The sequence below is a fragment of the Arvicola amphibius genome, chromosome 5 (assembly GCF_903992535.2).
Source record: "Arvicola amphibius chromosome 5, mArvAmp1.2, whole genome shotgun sequence".
In the NCBI taxonomy this organism is placed as follows: Eukaryota; Metazoa; Chordata; class Mammalia; order Rodentia; family Cricetidae; genus Arvicola; species Arvicola amphibius.
The window spans coordinates 23674783-23697772 of NC_052051.1; the positions used below are offsets into that span (position 1 = coordinate 23674783).

The 22990-nt window shown below is 49.1% G+C and overlaps 2 protein-coding genes and 1 pseudogene across 3 annotated transcripts in view; 1 reads left to right on the top strand and 2 right to left on the bottom strand.

The window, feature by feature from the left end:
• The window catches only part of Chmp4b (charged multivesicular body protein 4B), a 44598-nt gene extending 41754 nt beyond the window's left edge, over positions 1–2844 (bottom strand). The window contains exon 1 of the mRNA XM_038330430.1: positions 2511–2844. Coding sequence (XP_038186358.1) covers positions 2511–2700 — 190 coding nt within the window. The 5' untranslated portion in view covers positions 2701–2844. The remainder of the gene's footprint in view (positions 1–2510) is intronic.
• A 5074-nt stretch (positions 2845–7918) lies between these two features.
• LOC119815141 lies at positions 7919–8720 on the top strand (annotated as a pseudogene).
• A 10795-nt stretch (positions 8721–19515) lies between these two features.
• Znf341 (zinc finger protein 341) overlaps positions 19516–22990 on the bottom strand; it is a 37249-nt gene continuing 33774 nt past the window's right edge. For both annotated transcript variants that reach the window (XM_038330661.1, XM_038330662.1), the window contains one exon: positions 19516–20815. In XM_038330661.1, the coding sequence (XP_038186589.1) occupies positions 20301–20815 (515 nt within the window). In that variant the 3' untranslated portion in view covers positions 19516–20300. The remainder of the gene's footprint in view (positions 20816–22990) is intronic.

Sequence of the window (22990 nt, forward strand, 5' to 3'; positions counted from 1 at the left end):
CAGCAGCATCTGAGGAAGTGGGTTAGGTCCTAGGACAAGAACACACAACTATGAGACCTTAGGACAATAAAAACAAGAGAAGCCTGTACCCCACAGGCAAACGCAAAGAGACAGACACCACTTTGAACAAAGTTATTTCGGCTGAGGTCGCTTTTCCACGTGTCTGCTTTCTCTCTACAAGCATCTTGAGAGCCAACTCAGTCACCTCTACAACTGCAGAAACTAAGCTAGCCCTGGACCAGGAGCTCTGAGCTATTGATCTCCTACCATATGGCAGCTGCTGTGCTCGGCATCCTGTGGGATGGGGAGGATGTACAGGGGCACCCTCCTCCACTCCACTGTACAGAGGCCAGCTTTCAAACATGCAGACTGGCAAAAACCAGGACTAATTACTACCGGGGAAAGAGGACCCTGATTAAGGGAGAGTTGTCAGAGAAAAGAGCTGATTAAGGAGCACAGCCCTGCTCTCCGTCTCCACAGCTACAACTGGTGTCCAGTCCACAGATGGACTGCACCCCCACCACCAAGAGAGCAGCCAGATGCTTAACACTCTTACCAACGATTAGGACTTGCTTCAGAATAAGACCCTTCAAAAGCTTTCCATCCACTCACAATCCAAACTCTGTCAGCCATTCAAGGCCCATCCCCCTCCTTTTATTTACTCCAGTCTCTCCTCAATCACTACGCTCCAGAGACAGAGATCTTTCAATTTCTTAAATCTTGCCAACTTTCCAGCCATCCATGTGCTGTCCTCCCAGCCAGGAAAAAGTCCCCCAAAGGTGGTTCCTTCAAAAAGACTCAGTTCCAACTATAACTTTCTAAAGACCATCCTACCCATCCTGCTCACTGTGAACCAACTTTTTCTTGTTGAATGCTCACCACTGACATCTCCAAAAGGGTTACTTTCTTCCTTTGGCGTCTTGCCTAACCTAGCTCTCTCTTTTAGAGACAGGGTCTCCCTGGGTGACCAGGTTGGTCATCAAACTGCTCTGTAGACAAGGACGTAAACAAGGACGACCTTGACCCTCCTGCCTCTGCCTCCCAGATGCTGGGTTACAGGCCTACAGGGACGAGCACAACCAGTCTCTCTCTTTAAAGTGGGGGCTCTTTGGTTTCCCTCTATGAATCTTACTGGAAGCACTGGGTGCTCAGAAGTTCCAGAATGGTTGCTATCAGTGAGGAGCATCCTCAGGGCAGACCATCCTATCATGAGAAAATATCAAGCAGATGTTCACAATGTTAGTTAAGCCCCTACTATGTGCTAGGTATTAGAAATCCTTCCGGAAGGACACACCCACTAGTTCCCAATCCCAGAACAAACTTCCCTGGGAACTTTTTAGGTTAAATACTTGCTTGGACAACTCCTAAACCCCCTCTCACCTTTGGCCCACCTTCAAAGGAAGAACTGCCGCTATGATTCATGCTCACACTGCTGTGACAAAAGAGCATCTGCCGGGCGGTGGTGGCGCATGCCTTTCTTTAACCAGCGGTCAGGCAGGAGGACCTCGGTGATTTCGAGACTAGCCTGATCCACAAAGCAAGTGCCAGAACGGCCAGGGCTGTAAACGCAGAGAACCCCTATCTTGAAACACCCACACACACACCCCAAGGAAAAAACGGAACGTTTTGCCATTCTTTACAGTCACTAAAGCGTTCTCACATTCATTTCTGTGAGAGAACCACAAGGCACTTTTCTAGACAGACTCACAACAGGAAGTAAGTAGCAATCACAACAGGGCTGAACTGGGCCAATTGAGGCAGAGTCCGCCTTCTTTCTGGTTCAGGAGGGGCAGGAAGGTAGTGGTGAGTCACAGGGGTCAGGCTTACAATACGGAAGCTCCGAAAAGGCCTGGGTATGAGGAAAGCAAAAGAGAACCACTGGGCTAGCGACATCTTGGGCCTCACAGAGGCCAGATCCTACCTAGTGGGTGCAGAAACTGAGGTCTCAAACTTGTCCAGTTTCACTCAACAAGTGAACAGAGTGGGTACCAGAGGGTCTCCTCACTCCCCAATCCTCTTTCTCTCAATAAAGGAGACTTTTCAAGAAGGCTCCTGAGTCAGAGGCCAAAGGCAGCTCAGACTCCAGACCAGACTCCAGAGCAGAGGTGTACCGAGACACATAAATGATAGGGTGCGGACACGAAATGAGCCAGGGTGGGAGTGGGGGCAGCGGCTGGTAAGGTGGGTGAGGCCGGAGAGAGAAGAACACAGTAAGACAGTGGAACAGACTGCGCACGGAGTTAACGTGTTGTGTGATCTGGGTCAGGAGAGGCCTGATACAGTAGGGAAGAGTTTGAAAGGAGCCCGATGGGGGAAGAGAGCCGGCTCAAGGAGACACAGGAGTCTGGTGGAAAGGGGTCCCTGGCAGGGAGAGGCACCGAAAGCAGTCTAGCCGAAGAGTTCCAGGGTTGAAGGAGACCCCCCCGAAACGAGTCAGACAAAGTGGAGTCCGGGCCTGGGGAACCTTAGGAGAGGCAGTAGAGAATCTGATGGGGTCGGGGCCGCCTCACCGCGCTTGTTTTTGGTGCCGTGCTTCTTGGCAGCCGTCAGCTCCTGTTCGATCTTCTTCTCCAGGAACTCCTGCTTCTTGCTAAGCATCTCCTCCGTGTCCCGAAGCCGCTGGATGGCCTCCTGGGGGGTCGGGCCGCCCTTGCTCCCCTTACCCCCTCCAGCCCCGAACAGCTTCCCCAAGACCGACATGGTTGCTGCTCGCCGCGCCGGCCTCCGGCGCCTGCTCCGGCTCGGCTCAGCTCCGGCGCCCGCTCCCGGCCCCGCCGCTCCCCGCAGCCGCAGGCCTCGCCTCCACCTCCGCCCCGCAGCTGGGCCCGGCCGCGCAACCTCCCACAGGCCCCCACGCCCGGGCCGGGCCGGCGTCAGGGCAACGCGCTGCTGACTACAGCTCCCAGAACATCACGCGCCCGCAGCCCCTCGAGTCTAAGGGAGCACCGTGCGCTGCATGCCGGGAGTCCGAGTCTTCCGGCTCGTGGCGTACGACGGCGCACCTTTTTAGTCTCGCTGAGGTCAAAGGGCGAAGTGGCATGCTGGAAAATGTAGTCTCCTTGGAATGTGTTCCGTAGAGGCGGAAGAACAGGGAGAGAAACAGCTATTACAAAGGGAGAGTTTCGTAGTGTTGCGCCGTGGTAGAGGCCTGGGCTTCATTCCCAGCCCCCAAAGCACATGATCACATTTGATTCTCATAAGCAGTTTAAGGCAGATAATGCTATTCCCGTTTTGGAGTCAGGCTTTCATATGAAGCCTAAGCTGGCCTTGAACTCCTTACGTGGCAGAAGCATCTTGATCTTGTCTCTGCTCTTGAAGTACTGGGATTGGGATTAAAGGTCTGTGCCAGACTGTCCCGCCTGCTATTTCTATTTTATAGGTAAGTGAATCAAGATCAGGAAACTGACCAACTAACTTAATTTACCAGCCCAGTTAGTTCTTTATTTGGGTGGACGGTCTTTCTACCCTTTATTCACCTTACAGGCTTTCCAAAACCTAAGACCCTAGCCACCTTGGCAGTGAATTCAACTCCAGAACTTCAAGTCAGCCTTGAATACTCACTTGAGCAGTTACTTCTTCCTTTCCACAACTGTAAATTTAAAATTGTCACAGGTGTTATGGTAATAGTAAAACGGCGTTGTTCCCCAGGAGTGGTTGCAATGGGCAGAAGGGAGCCTCCAGTAGCCCGTGGGCCACGAGGGACAGCGAGTCCCAGGCAGGGAGCCACGTGGTGGGTAAGAGACCGAGATGGATAGCCATGCAGAGTGAGGTTAGATATTTATTTAGTGGGTTATGGAAGGGGAGAGGGAGGGGAAAGGGGGATGAGGAAAGAAACAGAGAGAGACAGAGGAAGTGGAGGGGGGAGAGGAGAGGAGCCACAGGCAGCAGCTACGTCTTTGGGAGAGGGACACAGACTGGAAGAAAGATCTGCCTGCCTCTGCGGTGGATGGGGGGAGTGGGAGGGGCTTGTCTCAGACAAGGAGGGCTTGACACACCATAGAACAGGTCCTCTTAAAACTGAGCTAGGAAACACAGAGGGCTGGCACACAGCAAGCAGGCTATAGGCACTCAGAGGAAAATGCACATTTTAAACGGCATGGCAATTCATGCTTGTAATCCCAGCTCTTGGGAGACTGAGATAAGAGGACCGCTATGCCTTCAAGTTCAACCTGGGCTGCAGAGTAAGCTCCAGGTCAGCCGGGGCTAGACTCTCGCCGCTACTGCTAAGAGGACTTTACTAGCACTTTCAAGAGGACTTGTGACAAGGTCTCCTTAGGTAGCACAAGCTGGCTTCAAATATGAGATCCTCCTGCCTCTGCCTAGATCCTTCTGAGCAGATATTCTAGGGACTCTGGTCATCAGTTATTATTGAATCAGAAGGAGACCCCTAGCACTTTCAAAGTTAGCATAAGGGCCAGATGTGGGGGCATACAGGCCTGTGTTCTCACCACTTTGAGATCCAGAGTCCAAGGTCATCCTCAGCTATATAACAAGTTCAAAGCTGAGCTGAAATACATGGAAGAACCTTGATTTTGTCTGGAGGGGCTGTGTTTTATGGCACCATGAATTATGAAACATAAATCACATTTGTATCTATTCTCTAATAGAAAATTTATAAGAATTTTGAACCTACCCTGGGACTCTGTTTTTAAAAAGGTACTGAAAGCCAGGTGCAGTGTAGCCTCTGAAAAACTAACACAGGAGACCACAAGTACCAGGCCAGCTTAGAATTCATACCACAATTCTGTTTCAATCTCAAGAAGAAGGAGAAGAAAGCTGAGATCAAGTCATGTCTCTGAGGATGTGGAATACATCATGGTGACACATGGGTAGCCACCATCTTGCCTGAGGATTTAACTACCATGGCAGGACTCAACGTATATTGATTGAATACTGGAAAGCCTGGGACTTTTTAAAACTTTGACCAATTATTAATACCTCATTAAAAAGCTATGTGAGAAACAGGGCTGGAGCATTGGCTGCTTCCCGGATTCAGTTCCCAACATCCATGAGATGGCTTACAACTATATCTAGTTCCAAGAGATCCAGTGCCCTCTTCTGACCTCCACAGACACCAGACACGCAGGTAATACATCACACGGAGGCATGTGATGCATCCCTTCAGTGAGGTATGTAGATTAAGATTGGGGGGCATTGGAAGAGGAAATGCTTTGTGTAACAGTTGATAAATACACTTTAGAACAGTTGTGAGGGGCAGCCAGATCCAGCCCAGAGTCCATCAGAAGAGGCTGATGAACGAAGAAAGAAACCTCAGAGAATGTGGGAGCGTCTTTTTCTTAACTGTCTCAGATAGAAAAGGTCTTAGCTTCGCCAGTGCCATGGCTTCCCTCTGAACCCTGAGCTGCCTAGCAGCTGGTCCTAGGGCTGTGATAGAAACTCTGTCTCAGAAAACTATAGCAAAATAAAACAAACAAATGTTAAAAACCAGCCAGGCAGTGGTGGCGCACATCCTTAATCCTAGCACTTGGGAAGCAGAGGCAAACAGATCTCTATGAGTTCCAGGACAGCCAGGGCTACACAGAAAAATCCCTGTCTTCAAAACAAAACAAAAACAAAGGACTATTGAAGCTACGTGAAAACAATAAGCACAACATGTGTGACCGTGAATGAAAGAAGCTGGCACAGAACTCACGGCAATCCTTCTGCCTTTGTCTCTCAGGTGCTGGAATTAGAGACACGAACCACCATGCCATGCGGACTATCTTTTTCCCCCTTTTCAGTGCTAGGGAATGAACCCAGGGCCTTTCCTGTGCTGAGAAAGAACTCTTCCACTGAGCTAAATCCTCCATCCCTACAAATCTTTTTCTTTTACACCTAAATTAATGTGCTTTACATCTTCAACCCCAGCACTCGGGAGGCAAAGACAGGTGGATCTCTGTGAGTTTGAGGCCAGCCTGGTCTACATACCCAGTGAAATCTGTGCAAATTCAGCAATGGGGATAAGACAGACCCAAGCTGAGGGGTGTGAGAAGATGTGAGCTGAAGGGGGCCGCTTCTTGAGTCAGTGGTGGGTTCAGCAAGTCTGTGCAAACCAAGTGACAACACATTTGAATGGGGCATACAGGCCCCAGTGATGTCTTGTGATCAATTCCTGGACCTTTACTGAGAGACACCCACTTTCTCTCACTGAGGAGAGGGGCTGCTTTCAAGCCCAAGGTAGACAGAAGGAAGACCCATGTGTGAGAGCCAAAGTTACATTTTATGTTTAAATTACTATGCCTGCCGGGCGGTGGTGGCGCACACCTTTAATCCCAGCACTCGGGAGGCAGGGGCAGGCGGATCTCTGTGAGTTCGAGGCCAGCCTGGTCTACAAGAGCTAGTTCCAGGACAGGCTCTAAAAAAAAGCTGCAGAGAAACCCTGTCTCGAAAAACCAAAAAAAAAAAAAAAAAAAAAAAAAAAAGAAAAAGAAAAAAGAAAAAGATAAATTACTATGCCTATGAGATCCATGAAACAAAATGTCTCTGATCTGCAAGCCTGTTGCTCGAGAACAGATAGTTCTTGAAATATTGTTTATGGGACATAACAAGCCACATGTTTGCACCCATCTGTACCAGATGTGCTTAATCACATGTGGGTGGGAGTTTCACAGGCAGGAAATACATCAGGATGTATGCTTGCCCCTGATTGGACCTTATCGGCTGCAAACTGTGACACGGGACCATTTCCTAGGAACCTAGGTATAGAACTGGCCAGAGTCCAACCATCTGGTCAGCATTTAACTAAAGCTTGCTTCAAATCTGGCTTTAAACTGTGGTAGAGAGAGCTCTTATTCTTGATCTGTAGAACTAACACATGTCCATCACCTTAGACCAGCCTGCTGGCTCAACTCTCAGAGTTTAGCCAGGACCTCAGCATTTGTCACTCCAGTTCAGGTCACCGTCATCTTTTGCTTGGACTATGGCAGCCCTCCTGGAGCCCCCACACAATGGCTTTCCAAAGATACCTATGCCCTATCTGTTAGCATTCCCACCCCTTGGAAACCTGACCATGTGTTTCCATGCAGGCAGTACCCTGGCCTGCAGTGTGATCTCTGTGTGCAGGCACGGTGCCTCTCCCTTTAAAAGGTGGAACCCTGCCTTCTTTCTCTCTTCTTCCCTCTCCTCCCCTCTTCCCAGCCCCTGCCCATCTCCCTCCCTCCCCCCTCTGTCCCTCTCTCTCTGCTCCTTTTCTCTTCCCTCTCTCCTCTCTGTCCCTTCCTCATCCAATAAAGAAACCTTCTGGGTGAGGGCTCTCTGCAAGGCTGCCTTGTCTGTCTCTTACCCTCCAGGCCAGGGCTGCTGCAAGGCAAGTCTGTCTCTCAGCTTGCATGGGGCCCCTTGGCTCCAACCCGCCAAGGTCACTTTATGCTGATTTACAACACCATCCTTCACTGACATTGGAACCCAGCTTTTTGGACTTTCCAGTGTGGACTGAAGACCAGAAGCTGTCCGTGTGTGCTCCGGGCCTTAGGTACCAGATTGAAGCTCTTGAGGTTTTATTCTGTGTGGATAGAGCTTCTCTGTCACAGAGACTGCCAATATTGGACTCTGTAGGCCAGATCAGGACCTGGTGAGCTTTGAGGATCTGGCTGTGAACTTCACCAAGGAAGAGTGGGATTTGCTGAATCCTTGCCAGAATTGTCTCTATGGCGATGTGATGCTGGAGACCTGCAGGAACTCCACTGCCATCGGCGCTCATATCTCACTCTGAGTATACACAGTATGAACAGAAGCCACAGGACTCCAATTTTCTTACAAGTATTGAAGGATACACGGAATCTCAGACTTCGAGTGGGCCTTCTGAGCGTGAGGTGTGTTTAAAATCCTAGGGACTGTATCACTAACTTATGCTGGACATCACAGCTGTGACTACAACGAGTGTGAAGGAAGTCAGACTGCACGGAAATGATACGAATGTAGCCAGTGTGGTAAAACTTTTGAGTTCTTCCGATTCTCTTCAAAGACATCAGAAAATTCATATTGGAGAAAGACCATATAAGTGTCAACAGTGTAGTAAGGCCTTTAGATGTCTCCATGCCCTTCAGTCACATGGAAGAATCCACGCTGGAGGAAAACCTTATGAATGTAAACACTGTGGTACAGGCTTTTGCAGACTTACTCACCTGCGATTACATGAAAAAGTTCACACTGGAGAAAAACACTATGAATGTAAACAGTGTGATATAGTTTTCAAGTCTTAGAGTTTCTATCATACACATAAAATAGTGCATGGAGAAACATTTTATAATTGTAAAGAGTGTGGTAAATCCTTCATTTACCCCTCTTTACTTCAAATGCATGAAAGAACCCACACAGGTGAAAAGCCCTTCAAGTGTAAGCTGTGTGGGAAAGCTTTTAGATATCTTTCTTTTCTTTCATACGATTACATGAAAGAACTCACGGGAGAAAAACCTTATGAATGTAAACATTGTGGTAAAGCATTTACACGTCACAGTTACCTTCAATTTCATGAAGGAAGCTACACTGGAGAGAAACCCTATGAATATAAAGAGTGTGGGAAAGCTCTTAGATATCACTCTTACCTTCAACTACGTGAAAGAAGACATACTGGCGAGAAACCGTACGAGTGTATGCAGTGTGGCAGATCCTTCAGCCGGCAGAGTTCCTATAAGAGGCGTCAGTCTGTTCATGCTGTGGAAAAGCCCTATAAATGTCAACAATACATAATTCCTTTATCCCCGTTTCCTTCAAATGCATGAAAGAACTTAAACCAGCACTAAGCCTTCTGCATGTGAACAATGTGATAAAATGCTTATCCTAATTTACATAAAAGACATGTAAGAACTCAAAATAGTGATGAGTCCTTAAAAAGGTAGTGTAGCCTTTGGGGTCACAGGGACTAGAGAGCCCACCATAGTGTACCCTACAGGGTCACAGGGACTATAGAGCCCACTGCCTGGAAGCAGTTACCAAAGATGACAGCTTCAGCCTCCCATAACAGTTTGATACTCTCCAGATGATGTGGCTCAGGGAGGAGTAGTGCAGGAAGAAGACCACAAAGGAATGACTGTGAAGCACAGTGACTCAGCTCCAGAGTCCGACAAGCAAAAAGGCAGCACTTGGACTTTGGGGACCATCTTGAGGTTATAGAAACTCTTCCAGAAAACAGGAAATCATTCCCTATAACTACTGGAAGATAGGTCTGCCCTTTTAATAAACTCTCTCTTTTTAATGAAAACCTATGGATTCAGAGTTCTTAAGCTGCCTGCTCGAGTCCACTCCTGTCCTGTGGATGTATTCTATGCTGTCATTCTCAAGTTCAATAAATCTATACAGACTCTCAGAAAAAAAGTTCTTTGAGAGGAAGAGAATATTCTGGATTATCCAATTGGACATGGTGTAATTACATGAAGAAGGACCAGAATACAAGATGCTCCTCCTGGCTTTGAAAGTAAAGAAAGGCCAAGCCAAGAAACACAGACTTTAGAATCCCAGAAAAGCAAGCACTGGTGGGACAGCTCGGTAGGAAAAGGGACTTGCTGCCAAGACTCAAGTTCTCTCTCTCTCTCTCTCTCTCTCTCTCTCTCACACACACACACACACACACACACACACACACAAATGTTGTTTTTTTTCTAACACAGAAAAGTCAATGGATAGATTTGTTTTCCCTAAAGCCCTTGGAATAAACACAGCTTTGACCTTAGCAAGAAACATATCAGGCTTCTGACCTCCTAAACTATGCAAAAAAGTTATATTGCTTTGGCCACTGTGTTTATAATCATTTGTTATAGCAACAACAGGAAGCTAGTACCCCTTCCCATGGGCTGTCCCCTCTTCATCCTTACGCCTTCCATTCTTTAGGTGGTAACCAAAGAAAGCCTAAAAAGATAAACAAAACAAAAACTAAACAAGGTGATATATATCTCTAATCCTAGCACTCAGGAGATAGAGGCAGGAGGATCCAGTATTCAAACCCAGTCTTGAGTCTTGTCTACATAATCGAGTTCGAGGTCAGCCTGGATTACATGAGACTGCATCTCAAAACCAGACAGCTTTTTAGGCTGGGGTGTAGCTCATTGGAAGAATGAATGCCTCACATGTACAAGGTCCTAGATGAATCCCCAATAGAACAAAAAAAAAAAAAAATCTTAAAAGGGCTGGAGAGGTGGCCCAGTGGTTAGAGCACTTGCTGTTCTTGGGAAGGACAAGAGTTTGGTTTCCAAACCCATGACCAGAGGTTCACAACCACCTATGATTCCCAGCGATATGAGGCCTTCTTCTGTCCTCCACGGGCACATAGAGACACATAATAAAAAGTCGTTTATATGTATGGTTATATCTCTGTAGGCCAGGCTGCACTAGAGACTCAATCTCTCTCTCTCTCTCTCTCTCTCTCTCTCTCTCTCTCTCTCTCTCTCTCTCTCTCTCTCTCTCTCTCTCTCTCTCGCACACACAGAGGGAGAGAGAGCGCCAAAGTCTTTTCAAGCGTCCCTGATAATGTTGGACGATCCTCCCCGATCTGCCCTCTTCCTGCAAGCACACACTCCACACCTCCCCTTTTTATTCTTTTCTGCTTTACAACAAACCACATAATTGTTGTATTTACTGTGTTCATCTTTTATCTCCACAAAGGATCATACAAGTCATGGTGTTTGTGGTGCTATCTTCAAAGCTAGGGAAGTATTTGTTTGGCTGGAAGCATCACCTCAGCCCCTAACATCCTTATCTAAAAAAGTCTGGAATGTTTGGGTGGGGGTTTCACCTCAGCTCCTGGCATCCATTTTGGAATGCTGGGTGGAAATCTCCATTTCAAGCCCCCTCCCCTGGGAGATGTCACAGTCCAGACTCCACCTCCGAGAAAGGCCTCCAAACGGTGGTCCCTCCCCAGGGAGGGTCAAGACCACTCCCACAGGCTATTTAAACTGCCCCCCAGAGAGCAAACATGTGGTCTCCCCAGTTCTCCTTTTTCCCCCCCTCTCCGTGTTTTCCTAGAGGGCCACCCAGGAGCGCTGGCATCCATTAAACCTGGGCTTCTTCTAATTTGGTTTGATTTGGTCTGATTTGGATTATTGCATCAGCAGAGAGGCTTCTTGGGCTGGGGCTGACAAAATTTAACAGCATTTGCTAAGTGAGTTAATGAAAGGACAGAGGTAGGGATGATGGGGACCCTTGCCCCGGGAGACCTTTTAAGGGGCCCTTTCCTCCCGAGCACAGTGTATGTGCTGTGATTATACAAGGGACAAGACCTTTGGTCTTTGGTCACCTGTCTCAGGGCGAGGGCTCTTGAATGTGCCCCAAATACCCCGAGAGTATGTCAGACCCTTAACCCTGCGTGCAGACCCTGTCAGTGTCTGTGGTTCCCAGCTGTCCAGGGCGCTGAGAACATAGAGGACAGACCTGAAGTTGTGGGGGTTGGGAGAACCTGCGCTGGAGGCCTCCTTCCCTGCAGGGTGGGGCATGAGGGCGTGGGAGCAAAACTGGTCCAACCTGTTTTCCTAGGGACCTGCTCAGTCAACCGAGACTTGCAAACTGTTGCTTCAGTCATTTTCCTAGATTGTCTCTGCTCAACCTTCAGACCATTGAAATGTCCTCTCTCAGACTGCGGCTAAGCCCACAAAGCAGAATCTTCCTGGGGAAAGTTATTCTTAGCTGCCTGTCGTGAGAGGAGAGGACGCAACTTGCATCATGTTCTTATTTTTTTTTAGATTGATTTATTATGTACACAGTGTTTTGCCTGCATGTATACCTGCACGCCAGAAGAGGGCACCAGATCTCATTATAGATGGTTGTGAGCCATCATGTGGGTGCTGGGAATTGAACTCAGGAAGAACAGCCAGTGCTCTTAACCTCTGAGCCATCTCTCCAGCCCTGCGTCATGTTCTTTTTTTTTTTTTTTTTTAGATTTATTGGGGCTGGAGAAATGGCTCAGCGGTTAAGAGCACTGACTGCTCTTTTGGAGGACCCGGGTTCAATTCCCAGCACCCACATTACAGCTCACAACTGTCTGAAAAATCCAGTTCCAGGGGATCTGACACCTTCACAACAATGCACATAAAATAAAGATAAATAAATCATAAAAAAATTAAGAAAAAAGATTTATTTATTTATTTATTATGTACACAGTGTTCAGCCTCCATGTATGCCTGAAGGCCAGAAGAGGGTACTAGATCTCATTACAGATGGTTGTGAGCCACCATGTGGTTGCTGGGAATTGAACTCAGGACCTCCGGCAGGGTAGTCAGTGCTCTTAACCTCTGAGCCATCTCTCCAGCCTGCATCATGTTCTTTTAAAGTATGTTGTTCATTCCACATATGTTGATTGAAGAATTCCTGGGCAGTTTCTTTAGGTACAGTATATATATATATATATATATATATATATATATATATATATATATGTGTGTGTGTGTGTGTGTGTGTGTGTGTGTGTGTGTGTGTGTGTGTGTCTATGAGCAAAAGTCTTTCCTTTGTTAGAATGGGATTGATGGAGGCAGCATGGAATCAGAGACTAACCTCTGGTGTGGGATATTTGTACACCGTGTGAAGGTGGATTGCTGTGGTTGGTGTAATAAAGAGCTGAACAGCCAATAGTTAGGCAGGAGGTATAGGCAGTACTTCTGGGCAGAGAGAAAGGAAGTAGGAGATGAATCTAGGCGAGTGTCAGATGCCAATGAGACATGGAGTGAGTCAGACATACCAAATGAAAGAAAGGTAAAAAGCCACGAGGCAAAGTGTAAATTAATGTAAATGTGTTAATTTAAGTTATAAGAGCTAGTGGGACAAGCCTAAGCAAAGGCCAAGCTTTCATACTTAGTAAGTCTCCATGTCATTATTTGGGAGCTGGATGGTGAGTCAGAGAAAGACTCAGTACAAACCTCTACACAGAATTGTTCTTTAGTTAAAACAGCTGATAGTAAACTACTAGAAGTCTCTGCAGTAGCAGAGGCTTGGGGGTTTTACTAGGTGGAAAAGGGGACTTTGGGAACGGAAGATTCCATCTGCAGGTCAGTGTGAGAGCCAAAGTTACATTTTAAGTTTTAATTACTATGCCTAAGAGATCCTTGAAACAAAAATGTCTCTGATTTGCAAGCCCTTTGCCCAAGGACAGATAGTTTCTGAAATACTGGAGGCTGTTGTTTATGGGAGATAACAAGTCACATGTTTTCACTCCCCTAAACAAATTTGTGTTGGAAGGAAGGGGCCACTTGTTTGGCTCCCGACCACCTAGCTATCTTAGACCCGAAATAATCACACAGAAACTGTATTAATTAAATCACTGCTTGGCCCATTAGCTCTTGCTTCTTATTGGCTAACTTTTATATTAATTTAACCCATTTCTATTAATCTGTATATTGCCACATGACTGTGGCTTACTGCGTAAAGTTCCCAGTGTCTATATCCGGTTGCTCCATGGCTTCTCTTTGACTTTGCATCCTTTCTCCCAGCATTCCATTTAGTTTTCCCCGCCCACCTAAATTCTGCCCTATCAACAGGCTAAGGCAGTTTCTTTATTCACCAATGGTAATCACAGCATACAGAGGAAAATCTCACATCATGTTGACCAATTTGCACCAGAAGTGTTTGATTGCAGTGGGCAGGAGGTTCACAGGCAGGAAATATGTCAGGAAGTATGCTTGCCCCTGATTGGACCTGATAGGAAATGAAATGAGTTATGGGTTTTCTTTTTAAACTGGTGACTTGGGGCCATTTCCCAGAGCCCATCCACCTGCCAATATTTAATTAAAACGTGCTTCAAATGTGGCTTTAAACTGTGGTAGTAATCTTATTCCTAAGCGGTGAATTAACATGAATTTTTCTGCACACTTGAAGTGGTAAATAATAACGGAGGTTGGTTTGTTGTTCAGAAGTTTGCTGGTTTTGGGGGGAGAAGGGGTGCCTAGTGACATCCCACAGGCAAGTCGACTTTCCTGTCCCGAGTTCACAGCCCAACTGAGGCTTTTAGGCCAACCCACTAATCTCCATAGAGCTTTTGTTTCTAATGAGGACAACAAACCGCAAAGAAATGTCTGGTGTGGTGGCACAGCCCTTAGAAAGTAGAGGCAGTAAGATGAGGTTCAAGGTTAGCTGAAGCTGCATAGCAAGGTCAAGGCTAGCTTATGCTATGTCTTGGACATCTAGGAGACCCTTTCTCAAATAAACAAAAGGGGGAAGAGGTGGTTCTGCTGATTTAATGCTTGCTATGCAAGCACAAGGACCTGAGTTCAGATCCCAGCAGCCATGTCAGGTGGTTCACAATCACCAGTAATTTCAGTTCCAGGGGATCTGGCCTCCAAGAGCACCAACACATGCATGGCACACACACAGACACATGAAAAAAAAAACTGAACAATATGTATATATATATATTATATATATAATAAGATAATTTTAGCTGGGCATGGTGGCACTATGCCTTTAATCCCATCACAGGCAGATCTCTGTGAATTTGAGGCCAGGCTGGTCTACATAGGAAATTCCAGGATAGCAAGGGCTATATAGAGAGCCTCTGTCTCAAAACAACAGCAACAAAAGTCTTATATTTAAAAGGATGTTATGTGCATAAGTGTTTGCCTATGTGTGCATGTGCACCATGTGGATCCTCTAGAACTAAAGTCAGAAATCGTTGTGATGGGTGTGGGTGCTGAGAACCAAACTGAAGTTCTCTCGACAAGTGCAAGTGCTCTTAACCACTAAGCTGTGTCTCCAGCTCCAAAATAAAAATCTTGGCGGAACTAAACTCAATGCCACGTAAATAAGGTACAAAGCACAAAGATTGGCACTAAGTAGAAGCTCAGGTCCATCCTCTACATTTGCTGCTAAAGAGACTGAAGCTGGCCGGGCGTGGTGGCCGGAGACAGGGCAGGTGGGTCTCAGTGAGTCTACAAAGCCAGTGAGAGCCAGAGCTGCTACACAGAGAAGAAGGAAGAAAGAAACTGAAACTGAAGCTAGCGGGGTGTGGTGGCCCCATATCTACAGCCTTCCCCTTGGGGAAGCCAAGTCAGCCGTGTCCCTGGCAGTTCAAGTGGACCTGAATGACTCGGAGTTCCAGATGTTCCAGGCAGGAGGAGGGGAGGGGAGGAGAAAAGGAGAGGCAGAAAAAGAGAAAAGAAAAGATGAATTGAAACATAAAGACACTTGGGCTATCAAGATTGCTCAGTAGAAAATGTGCTGGCTGGTACTCTTGCCATCCTAAATCAGTCCCTGAGTCCCAAGCAGTGGAAGTGACTGACTCCCCAAAGATGTCCTCTGACCTCTCCACACACCTGGCATGCACACACCCACGTGTACGCTCATACATGGGCACATTAACAATAAAAATAAATCCTACTGTTACTACTGTGTGGCCCTGCCTGACGTAGAACTCATTATGTAGACTCAGGTGGCTTCAAACTCACAGAGATGAGTACATGCACTGCCTCTCAAATGCTGAGATTAATATATATTTATGTTTTTGTTGTTCTTATTTTGCTTTGTTTTTTTGAGACAGGGTTTCTCTGTGTTAACAGTCCTGGAACTTGCTTTATAGATGAGACTGGCTTCAAACTCACAGAGATTAGTACATTAGTACATACACTGCTCTGAAATGCTGAGATTTATATATTTTGTTTGTTTCTTTTTCTTTCTTTTTTTTCTTTCTTTTTTTTGGTTTTTTGAGACAGGGTTTCTCTGTAGCTTTGGAGCCTGTCCTGGAACTAGCTCTGTAGACCAGGCTGGCCACGAACTCATTCACCTGCCTCTGCCTCCCGAGTGCTGGGATTGTGTGTGCCACCCACTGTCCAACTTTATTTTTCAAGACAGGGTTTCTCTCTGTAACCCTGCCTGTCCTGGAACTCACTCTGTAGACCAGTCTGGCCTCAACTCACAGTGATCCGCCTGCCTCTGCCTCCTGAGTGCTGGTATTAAAGCTGTGCACCTTGCCTGGTCTAGAACTCACTAATATTAAAGGCATAAGCCACCACACCAGGTTATTAGTAATATTTTTTGAAACAGGGCCTGGATATGTAGACCTGGCTGGCCCTGAACTCTGAGGCCTGCCTACCAAGTGCTGGAACTAAAACATCAGGGGTGGCCACGTCCTTAGTCCCTGCACTTGGGAGGCAGAAGCAGGCAGATCTGAGTCTAAGGTCAGCCTGGTCTACATAGAAAGTTCTGGGACAGTCCGGGCTACACAGAGAAACCCTGTCTCAGGGACACACACACACATGCACACAAAGCACCCACATCAAGCCTGTTTGAAACGTGGTCTTACCATAGCAGCTCAGGCAGAATTTGAACTTACTCAGTAGCCAAGTTTGACCTCGAACTTGTGATCCTTCTGCCTCAGCCTCCAGAGGTGTACACCACCACCCCTCTGGTATTTATTCATTTATTTACCTTTATTTTCCTTCTTTGGCAGTGGTGAGGATTGAACGCAGGCCCCTTTGTGTGAGACAAATGCTCTACTACACAGCTGTACTTCCAGCCTCACTATTTGAGAATGTCCGCTTTTTTATTTTTTCTTAACATGGTGAATGCCTGTTAACTGGATTCAACCCAGCAGATGCCAATCTGTGTTCTCCAGTTTACCTATTTTATCCCCCTGAATTACGGCATCAACCTCTGTGAGACCATCATCTCTTATTCTCAAAGGAACGAGAAGGAATTTCCTAGCAGGATATTTTAAAACCAAGAATCCCAGACTAGCTTCATGTTCCCAGAAAAGATAGCATGCCCCCCCACCACCACCTGTGAAATTCCAAAGCACAAGGACACCTGGCCACCTGGTGGAGACTGATAACTGATAAAGATGTCCTGACTCAGGGACATGGTGACCTTGCTCTGAAAACAAAGAACAAGCTAACATAACAGGATAGGAAAGAGCAAGGACCTTGCACCCGTGCCAAAACGCCCCCACCATGGTCCTGAAGGGCTTGTAGTTTTTGCCTTTAAAAAGCTGACCCCACAGAGGGATTCGAGCTCCTCCCTGCCTCCCTGCCTCGCTGCAGATTGTGGAGATGAGTCTCCAGCTAGCCCACATTACACTAACAATAAACCTTGCTTATTGCAGTCTGGACTTCTCTAGTTTCTGGTGGTCTCCCTGTGGGTCGTGATCTGGGCACAACACCTCATCAGGTAGCATGCTGTGGTGGTTTGGATGGGAATACCCCACATAGACTCGTGATTGAATGCTTGGCCCAGAGAGTGGCACTATTAGGAGGTGTGACCTTGGAGGAAGTGTGTCACTATGGGGCGGGTTTTGAGGTCTCATATGCTCGAGCTACACCCAGTGTCACAGTTGCTTCTGCTGCCTGCTGATCAAGACAGAACTCTCAAGCTCCTTCTTCAGCACCATGTCTGTCTGCACACTGCCATCTCCTACCATGGTGATAATGAACTAAACCTCTGAAACCATAAACTACCCCAATTAAATGTTTCTCTTTATAAGAGTTGCTGTGGCCATGGTGTCTCCTCACAGTTATAGAAACCCTAAGACAGATCCTGTTCTTTCCATTGGCTGAGGAAGTTGAGATTCAGAAGCACTCACCACGGTCTAGAAAGCACAGTGCTGGGATTCAAGCATACGCTACCTGACTCCAGTCTGTGTTCTTTCTGCATTAGGGCAGGACCCGAATGCTCAGTCTCCTTACACTACATTGTCCAGCAACCCGGGGGCTCTTCAAGGTGCTTTGGCTCCTCTGCCACCACTTCTCTGTGACCCCTGATGAAGGGCTTTCTTTCCTCTGGGGCCCAGTCTCCACCTGCTAACCTAGGAATACATGTGTCAGCGACTCCAGTAGTGTTCAGCTTCCCTCACACAGTCCCATGCCAAATCTGCCTTGTTCTCTGATCTGTCTCTGCCACCTACCTGCTCCGTGGCTTTGGCCTGCTAACCCCTGAAACCCCCATTGCCTTAGCTCAGCTCCCAAACTGGATCCAGTGCCTAACTTGAGTGCTTCAAACAATGGCAAGCCTATGGCAAGTGAGTGAGTTTTCATGATTTATGGAAAACACGTGAGCACGCGAGTGCTGCTGGGAACAGAGCTCTAACTGAGCGTGAACGCAGGTGTGTCAACATTTCCCTGAATGGTCCCGCTTCAGTCTAAAAACAGGCTATATATATATATATATATATATATATATATATATATATATATATATATATATACACACACATACACATACACATATATATCTGATATATAGAGAATAAAAGCCAAATTCCTTCTGCCCAGGCTCTCTCTCATTCATCACCAACTCATAGCTCACATGTCGACGGAGCAGAGTGGCTGGGAGCATGAGGAAGCAGAGCTTGACTCTCAGCTCTGCCACTTGCAGGCTGTGTGAGCTTGGGCAAGGAACTCCACCTCACTGTGCCTCTGCTTCCTCAACTCTAAACTCGGGAAAGCAATAGCACACACCTGATGACTGCGGCAGTGTGACATGAGCAGTGTCCATTGTGTGAAGGCAGCTGTCCCCTTCCACGTACTCCTCCCAATAGCGTCACCCTGGGCCATTCTCCAGCCCAGACTTCACACCTACTTCTTTCATTGCCTTCCCTTGTCTTTCCACCCGAGCACTCTGTGACAGCAGGAATGGGGGCCCACATCTGTAATCCCAGCACTTGGGAGGCTGAGACGACTTCAGGAGTTTGGAGCCAGGCTGGGCTGTTTAGTGAGCTACAGAGTGAGGCCCTGTCTCAGAAAATCAGCCTGCCAGCCAGCCAACCAACCAGCCAGCCAATCACGTGAACCAAAACAAAGCCCCAGCTCAAATGTCATCTCTTTCAAAAATCCCTGTCCCCATCAGTCCTCTAGCTCTCTTGCAGATGGGACACTTGGAGCCCTCACCAATCCCCAATGGCTTTCCCCTCCTGCAGCTGCCCCACCCCACCCCCCACGTGGGAAGTCAGGTATGGTTCTGAGCTCCAGCCTTAGGTCTCAGCACAGAGGTTCTGAAGATCTTGCCAGGCTTCTAGGAAACTCAGCCATCAAACAGTCAACTCTACTGTGCCTTGCCTCAGTTTCCCTTTCTGTAACAGAAGCAACATGGTCCAGAGGGTGGCTGTGAAGAGTTAAGGGCCCTTTTCTCCTACCTGCCTCCCACCGGAACCAGCTGGGATCAGAGGGAACCGCTAGAGGTAGGCATGGGGAGGGCTTCTGTCTACAGTCAGAGCTTCTGAGCGACAGCATACGGGGAAGACCCAGGGTTCTGAAATCACACACACGTATAAACCTCTTCCAGGGGCCATTTGCACAGAACATGCTATGTAATAGCATCTGGAAAACACTGGGTCTCCACCCGTGGAAGAGAGGGGGTTGGCAGCCTGTAACCCAGGCTGACCTGAAGCTCAAAGTGCTCTTGCCTCAGCTTCTTGAGTGCTGCCGAGTGTTAGAGTTACCACCCATCTGGGCAAGCTTGCTCCTCTGTGATGCTCCCTGGCTGGCTATGGTGTGGGTGCTACAGGGCATATCAGCCTGTGCTTTAGAGGGGAGTACTGCCCCTTTGGGGCTAAGAAAGGAAACACTAAGGCTCAGGCCTGAGCCTTTTGGACACATGTCACTGATAAAAACATTTATTGAGATTTGGTGAGCAGTTTCCAAGCCGTGGGTACTGTGTGCAGCCCTTTGTCCTCAGGACGCTCTAAGAGGTAGCACTCTATCAAGTCCTGTTGTACAGGTGAGGAACGTGGAGCAGAAAGAGGTAAAGCACCTTGCTCGAGGCCACACTGGTACATCTGAAGCCAGGTCTGGCTGCTAGCTACACTCTAAGCTCCAGGTTGAGTGCCACTTACATACACACCTCACACAGTCCTCTGAGGACGTCATCAGGAAGTGTTCAGCCAGCAGAAAGAGCAGCCCAATCTGAGGCCACCCCAGGTAGCCTGGATAGGTGGGTAGAACCACCCCGCCTTCTCTTGGACAAGACCCAAGTACCAGCCTCCATCACTCAGCCCCTGGGCATCTCATGTTCTGACTATCTCTCTTTTTGTTCAATTTTTTTTTATTTATTTATATTTTATTTGCATTGGTGTTTTGCCTACATGTATGTCTCTGTTAAAGTGTCAGATCTTGGAGTTGCAGACAGTTGTGAGCTGCCATGTGGGTGCTGGGAATTGAACCTGGGTCATCTGGAAGAGCAGCCAGTGCTCTTAACCACTGAGCCATCTCTTCAGCCCTGGCCATTTCTCTCACCACTGCTATGCCCTAGAGCTACGGTGCCTGCCTCAGACCCTGTGAGTGCTACGGGGCTCCTCAGCCAATTCGCAGGGCACTGGAGGACAGCGGTGGCATAGGGTTGATACATAACTTCCAAAAGGGCTTGTGCCAATGGCCCCCCACCCGGGAAGTCCAGCCTGGTCACTCGGAGGCCTGGATGTAGACCGGGACAGCAAGCATGGCACATGCACCCTCAGCCCCAGCCTGCAGCTCGGCCAGTGCCAGGTTGGACCCCAGACCTTCGGTGTGCCCGGGCACCACCAGCTCTGGGTCTCCGCCCACCACAATGGACAACACAGCGTCCTGCTCGAAGGGTGGCTTGCCTGGAGCAGCCTCGGGTGCGGGCCCTGCAGCCTTTAGTTCCTCCAGGCCCAGCGGGTCGGGCACAGGGCTTTCCTCCTTGTGCGCACCGACGATGCTGCCACCACCACGTGGGGCTGCTCTCCTCCGGGGAGGCCTCCGGGCTTGCAAGTCCTTGTCCTTCGTGGGGCCCAGGCGGCAGCGGTGATCCTTGAGGTATTTGTGTCGCGAGAAGCCCTTGGCACAGCCGGCGCAACGGAACTTGTAGTTGCCTGTGTGTGAGCGCTGGTGCTCGGCCAGGTGGGCTCGGCGGCTGAAGGACTTGCTGCACAGCCCACACTTGTGGAGCTTCAGGCCTGGGGGGGGAGGGGCTGTCAGGGAGAGGCACAGCCCCTCACCCCGCACACGTCCCACCCAGGAATAACTGCAGCCTCGGAGCTGACAAGTGTCTGTGTGGCCAGGCTTCAGCTGGCTCTACTGTCCCCTGTCACTTCCCCCACAGTGTGCATCCTCCTGCCCCTGGGCCTTTGCACTTGCTTTCCCCGTGTCTGAAATACTCTGCTTAATTCTTAAGCCTTGGTGGACTCTGTAGGTCACACCACTTCTCCCTGGATGGCCAGAGGCAGCCACCACCTCTGGGCTGCTGGCCTTACCTGTGTCCCTCAGGCCACTGCCAATGGGAGAGACAGATGATTTTGTAAAGCACATAACAGTAAGCTGCTGGTGCCTAAACCCTGCTCTGAGGCCCTTTCCTACAAATCAGGGTGTGGTCTGCCCAGCCCCTCCTCCACCCCCACCCCCACACTCTGGGTTTTCCTTAATCCAAGGGCCTGTACTTGTTCTCTCTTCCTAGCTCCTCTCTCTCCTCAAGCCTAGGCTCTGTGGAGGACTTCCCTGATTCCACACTAATCCTGCTGGCATAGGTTCCTTCTGTAAGTATCTTCACCCTTCAGCCTCCTGGGGTTAGGGACCCAAAAGGAGCAGCTGCTTGCCTGAGACCACCTAGCAAGAAGCTGGCAGCACCAAGGCTCAAAGCCTTGTTCAAAGTCAAAGTCCTTGATCAACTCTCCCCCATTTCTGATTTAAAAAGGAGGGGGGAAGTCTCACATAGCCCAGGCTGGCTTTGAACTTGCTATGAAGCCAAAGATGACCTTGAACTCTTGCTTCTAGCCCCCTAGTTTTTTGCTACCATGCTTAGTTTATGTGTAGTTGGGAATCAAATCTAGGGCTTTATACACACCAGGCAATGCTCTACCAGCTGAGACATCCTCCACGTCTATGCTGCCATTTTCAAGCTTTTAATAGAAGCCACTTTATCTCCACAGGAATTTTTGGAGACAGTTTTGATTGTTACAGTAACGGGAAGATGTCACACTGACATACCATGGATGTGGCGTGAGCATGAACAGTGGATGGGGTCAGCTTGGACGGTGAAGGGAAAACATGAACAATGGACATGTCAGTATGGACAGTGGGGGGTGGGCACGGACAGTGGATGGGGTGGGCACGGACAGTGGATGGGGTGGGCACGGACAGTGGAGGGGGTGGGCACGGACAGTGGAGGGGGTGGGCACGGACAGTGGAGGGGGTGGGCACGGACAGTGGAGGGGGTGGGCACGGACAGTGGAGGGGGTGGGCACGGACAGTGGAGGGGGTGGGCACGGACAGTGGAGGGGGGTGGGCACGGACAGTGGACGGGGTGGGCACGGACAGTGGATGGGGTGGGCACGGACAGTGGAGGGGGTGGGCACGGACAGTGGAGGGGGTGGGCACGGACAGTGGATGGGGTGGGCACGGACAGTGGAGGGGGTGGGCACGGACAGTGGAGGGGGTGGGCACGGACAGTGGAGGGGGTGGGCATGGACAGTGGAGGGGGGGGGCATGGACAGTGGATGGGGTGGGCATGGACAGTGGAGGGGGTGGGCATGGACAGTGGAGGGGGTGGGCACGGACAGTGGATGGGGTGGGCACGGACAGTGGAGGGGGTGGGCACGGACAGTGGAGGGGGTGGGCACGGACAGTGGAGGGGGTGGGCACGGACAATGGAGGGGGTGGGCATGGACAGTGGAGGGGGTGGGCATGGACAGTGGAGGGGGTGGGCATGGACAGTGGAGGGGGTGGGCATGGACAGTGGAGGGGGTGGGCATGGACAGTGGATGGGGTGGGCATGGACAGTGGATGGGGTGGGCATGGACAGTGGATGGGGTGGGCATGGACAGTGGAGGGGGTGGGCATGGACAGTGGAGGGGGTGGGCATGGACAGTGGAGGGGGTGGGCATGGACAGTGGATGGGGTGGGCATGGACAGTGGAGGGGGTGGGCATGGACAGTGGATGGGATGCTGATAAACACTCTTGTTTGCCCCGGGAAGGTGGCTTGGAGACCTCTGTCCTGCCTTCCCAGGCAAGCCCTTAGCCACATCTTGGATGGTACTGACATAGTCCAGCTCAGCTGCTTACATCTACTTCCCTAGGGACTGGGATTGCATCTAATTCACCTCTGCTATGCCAAGGCCCCCAGTGCAGACCTGGC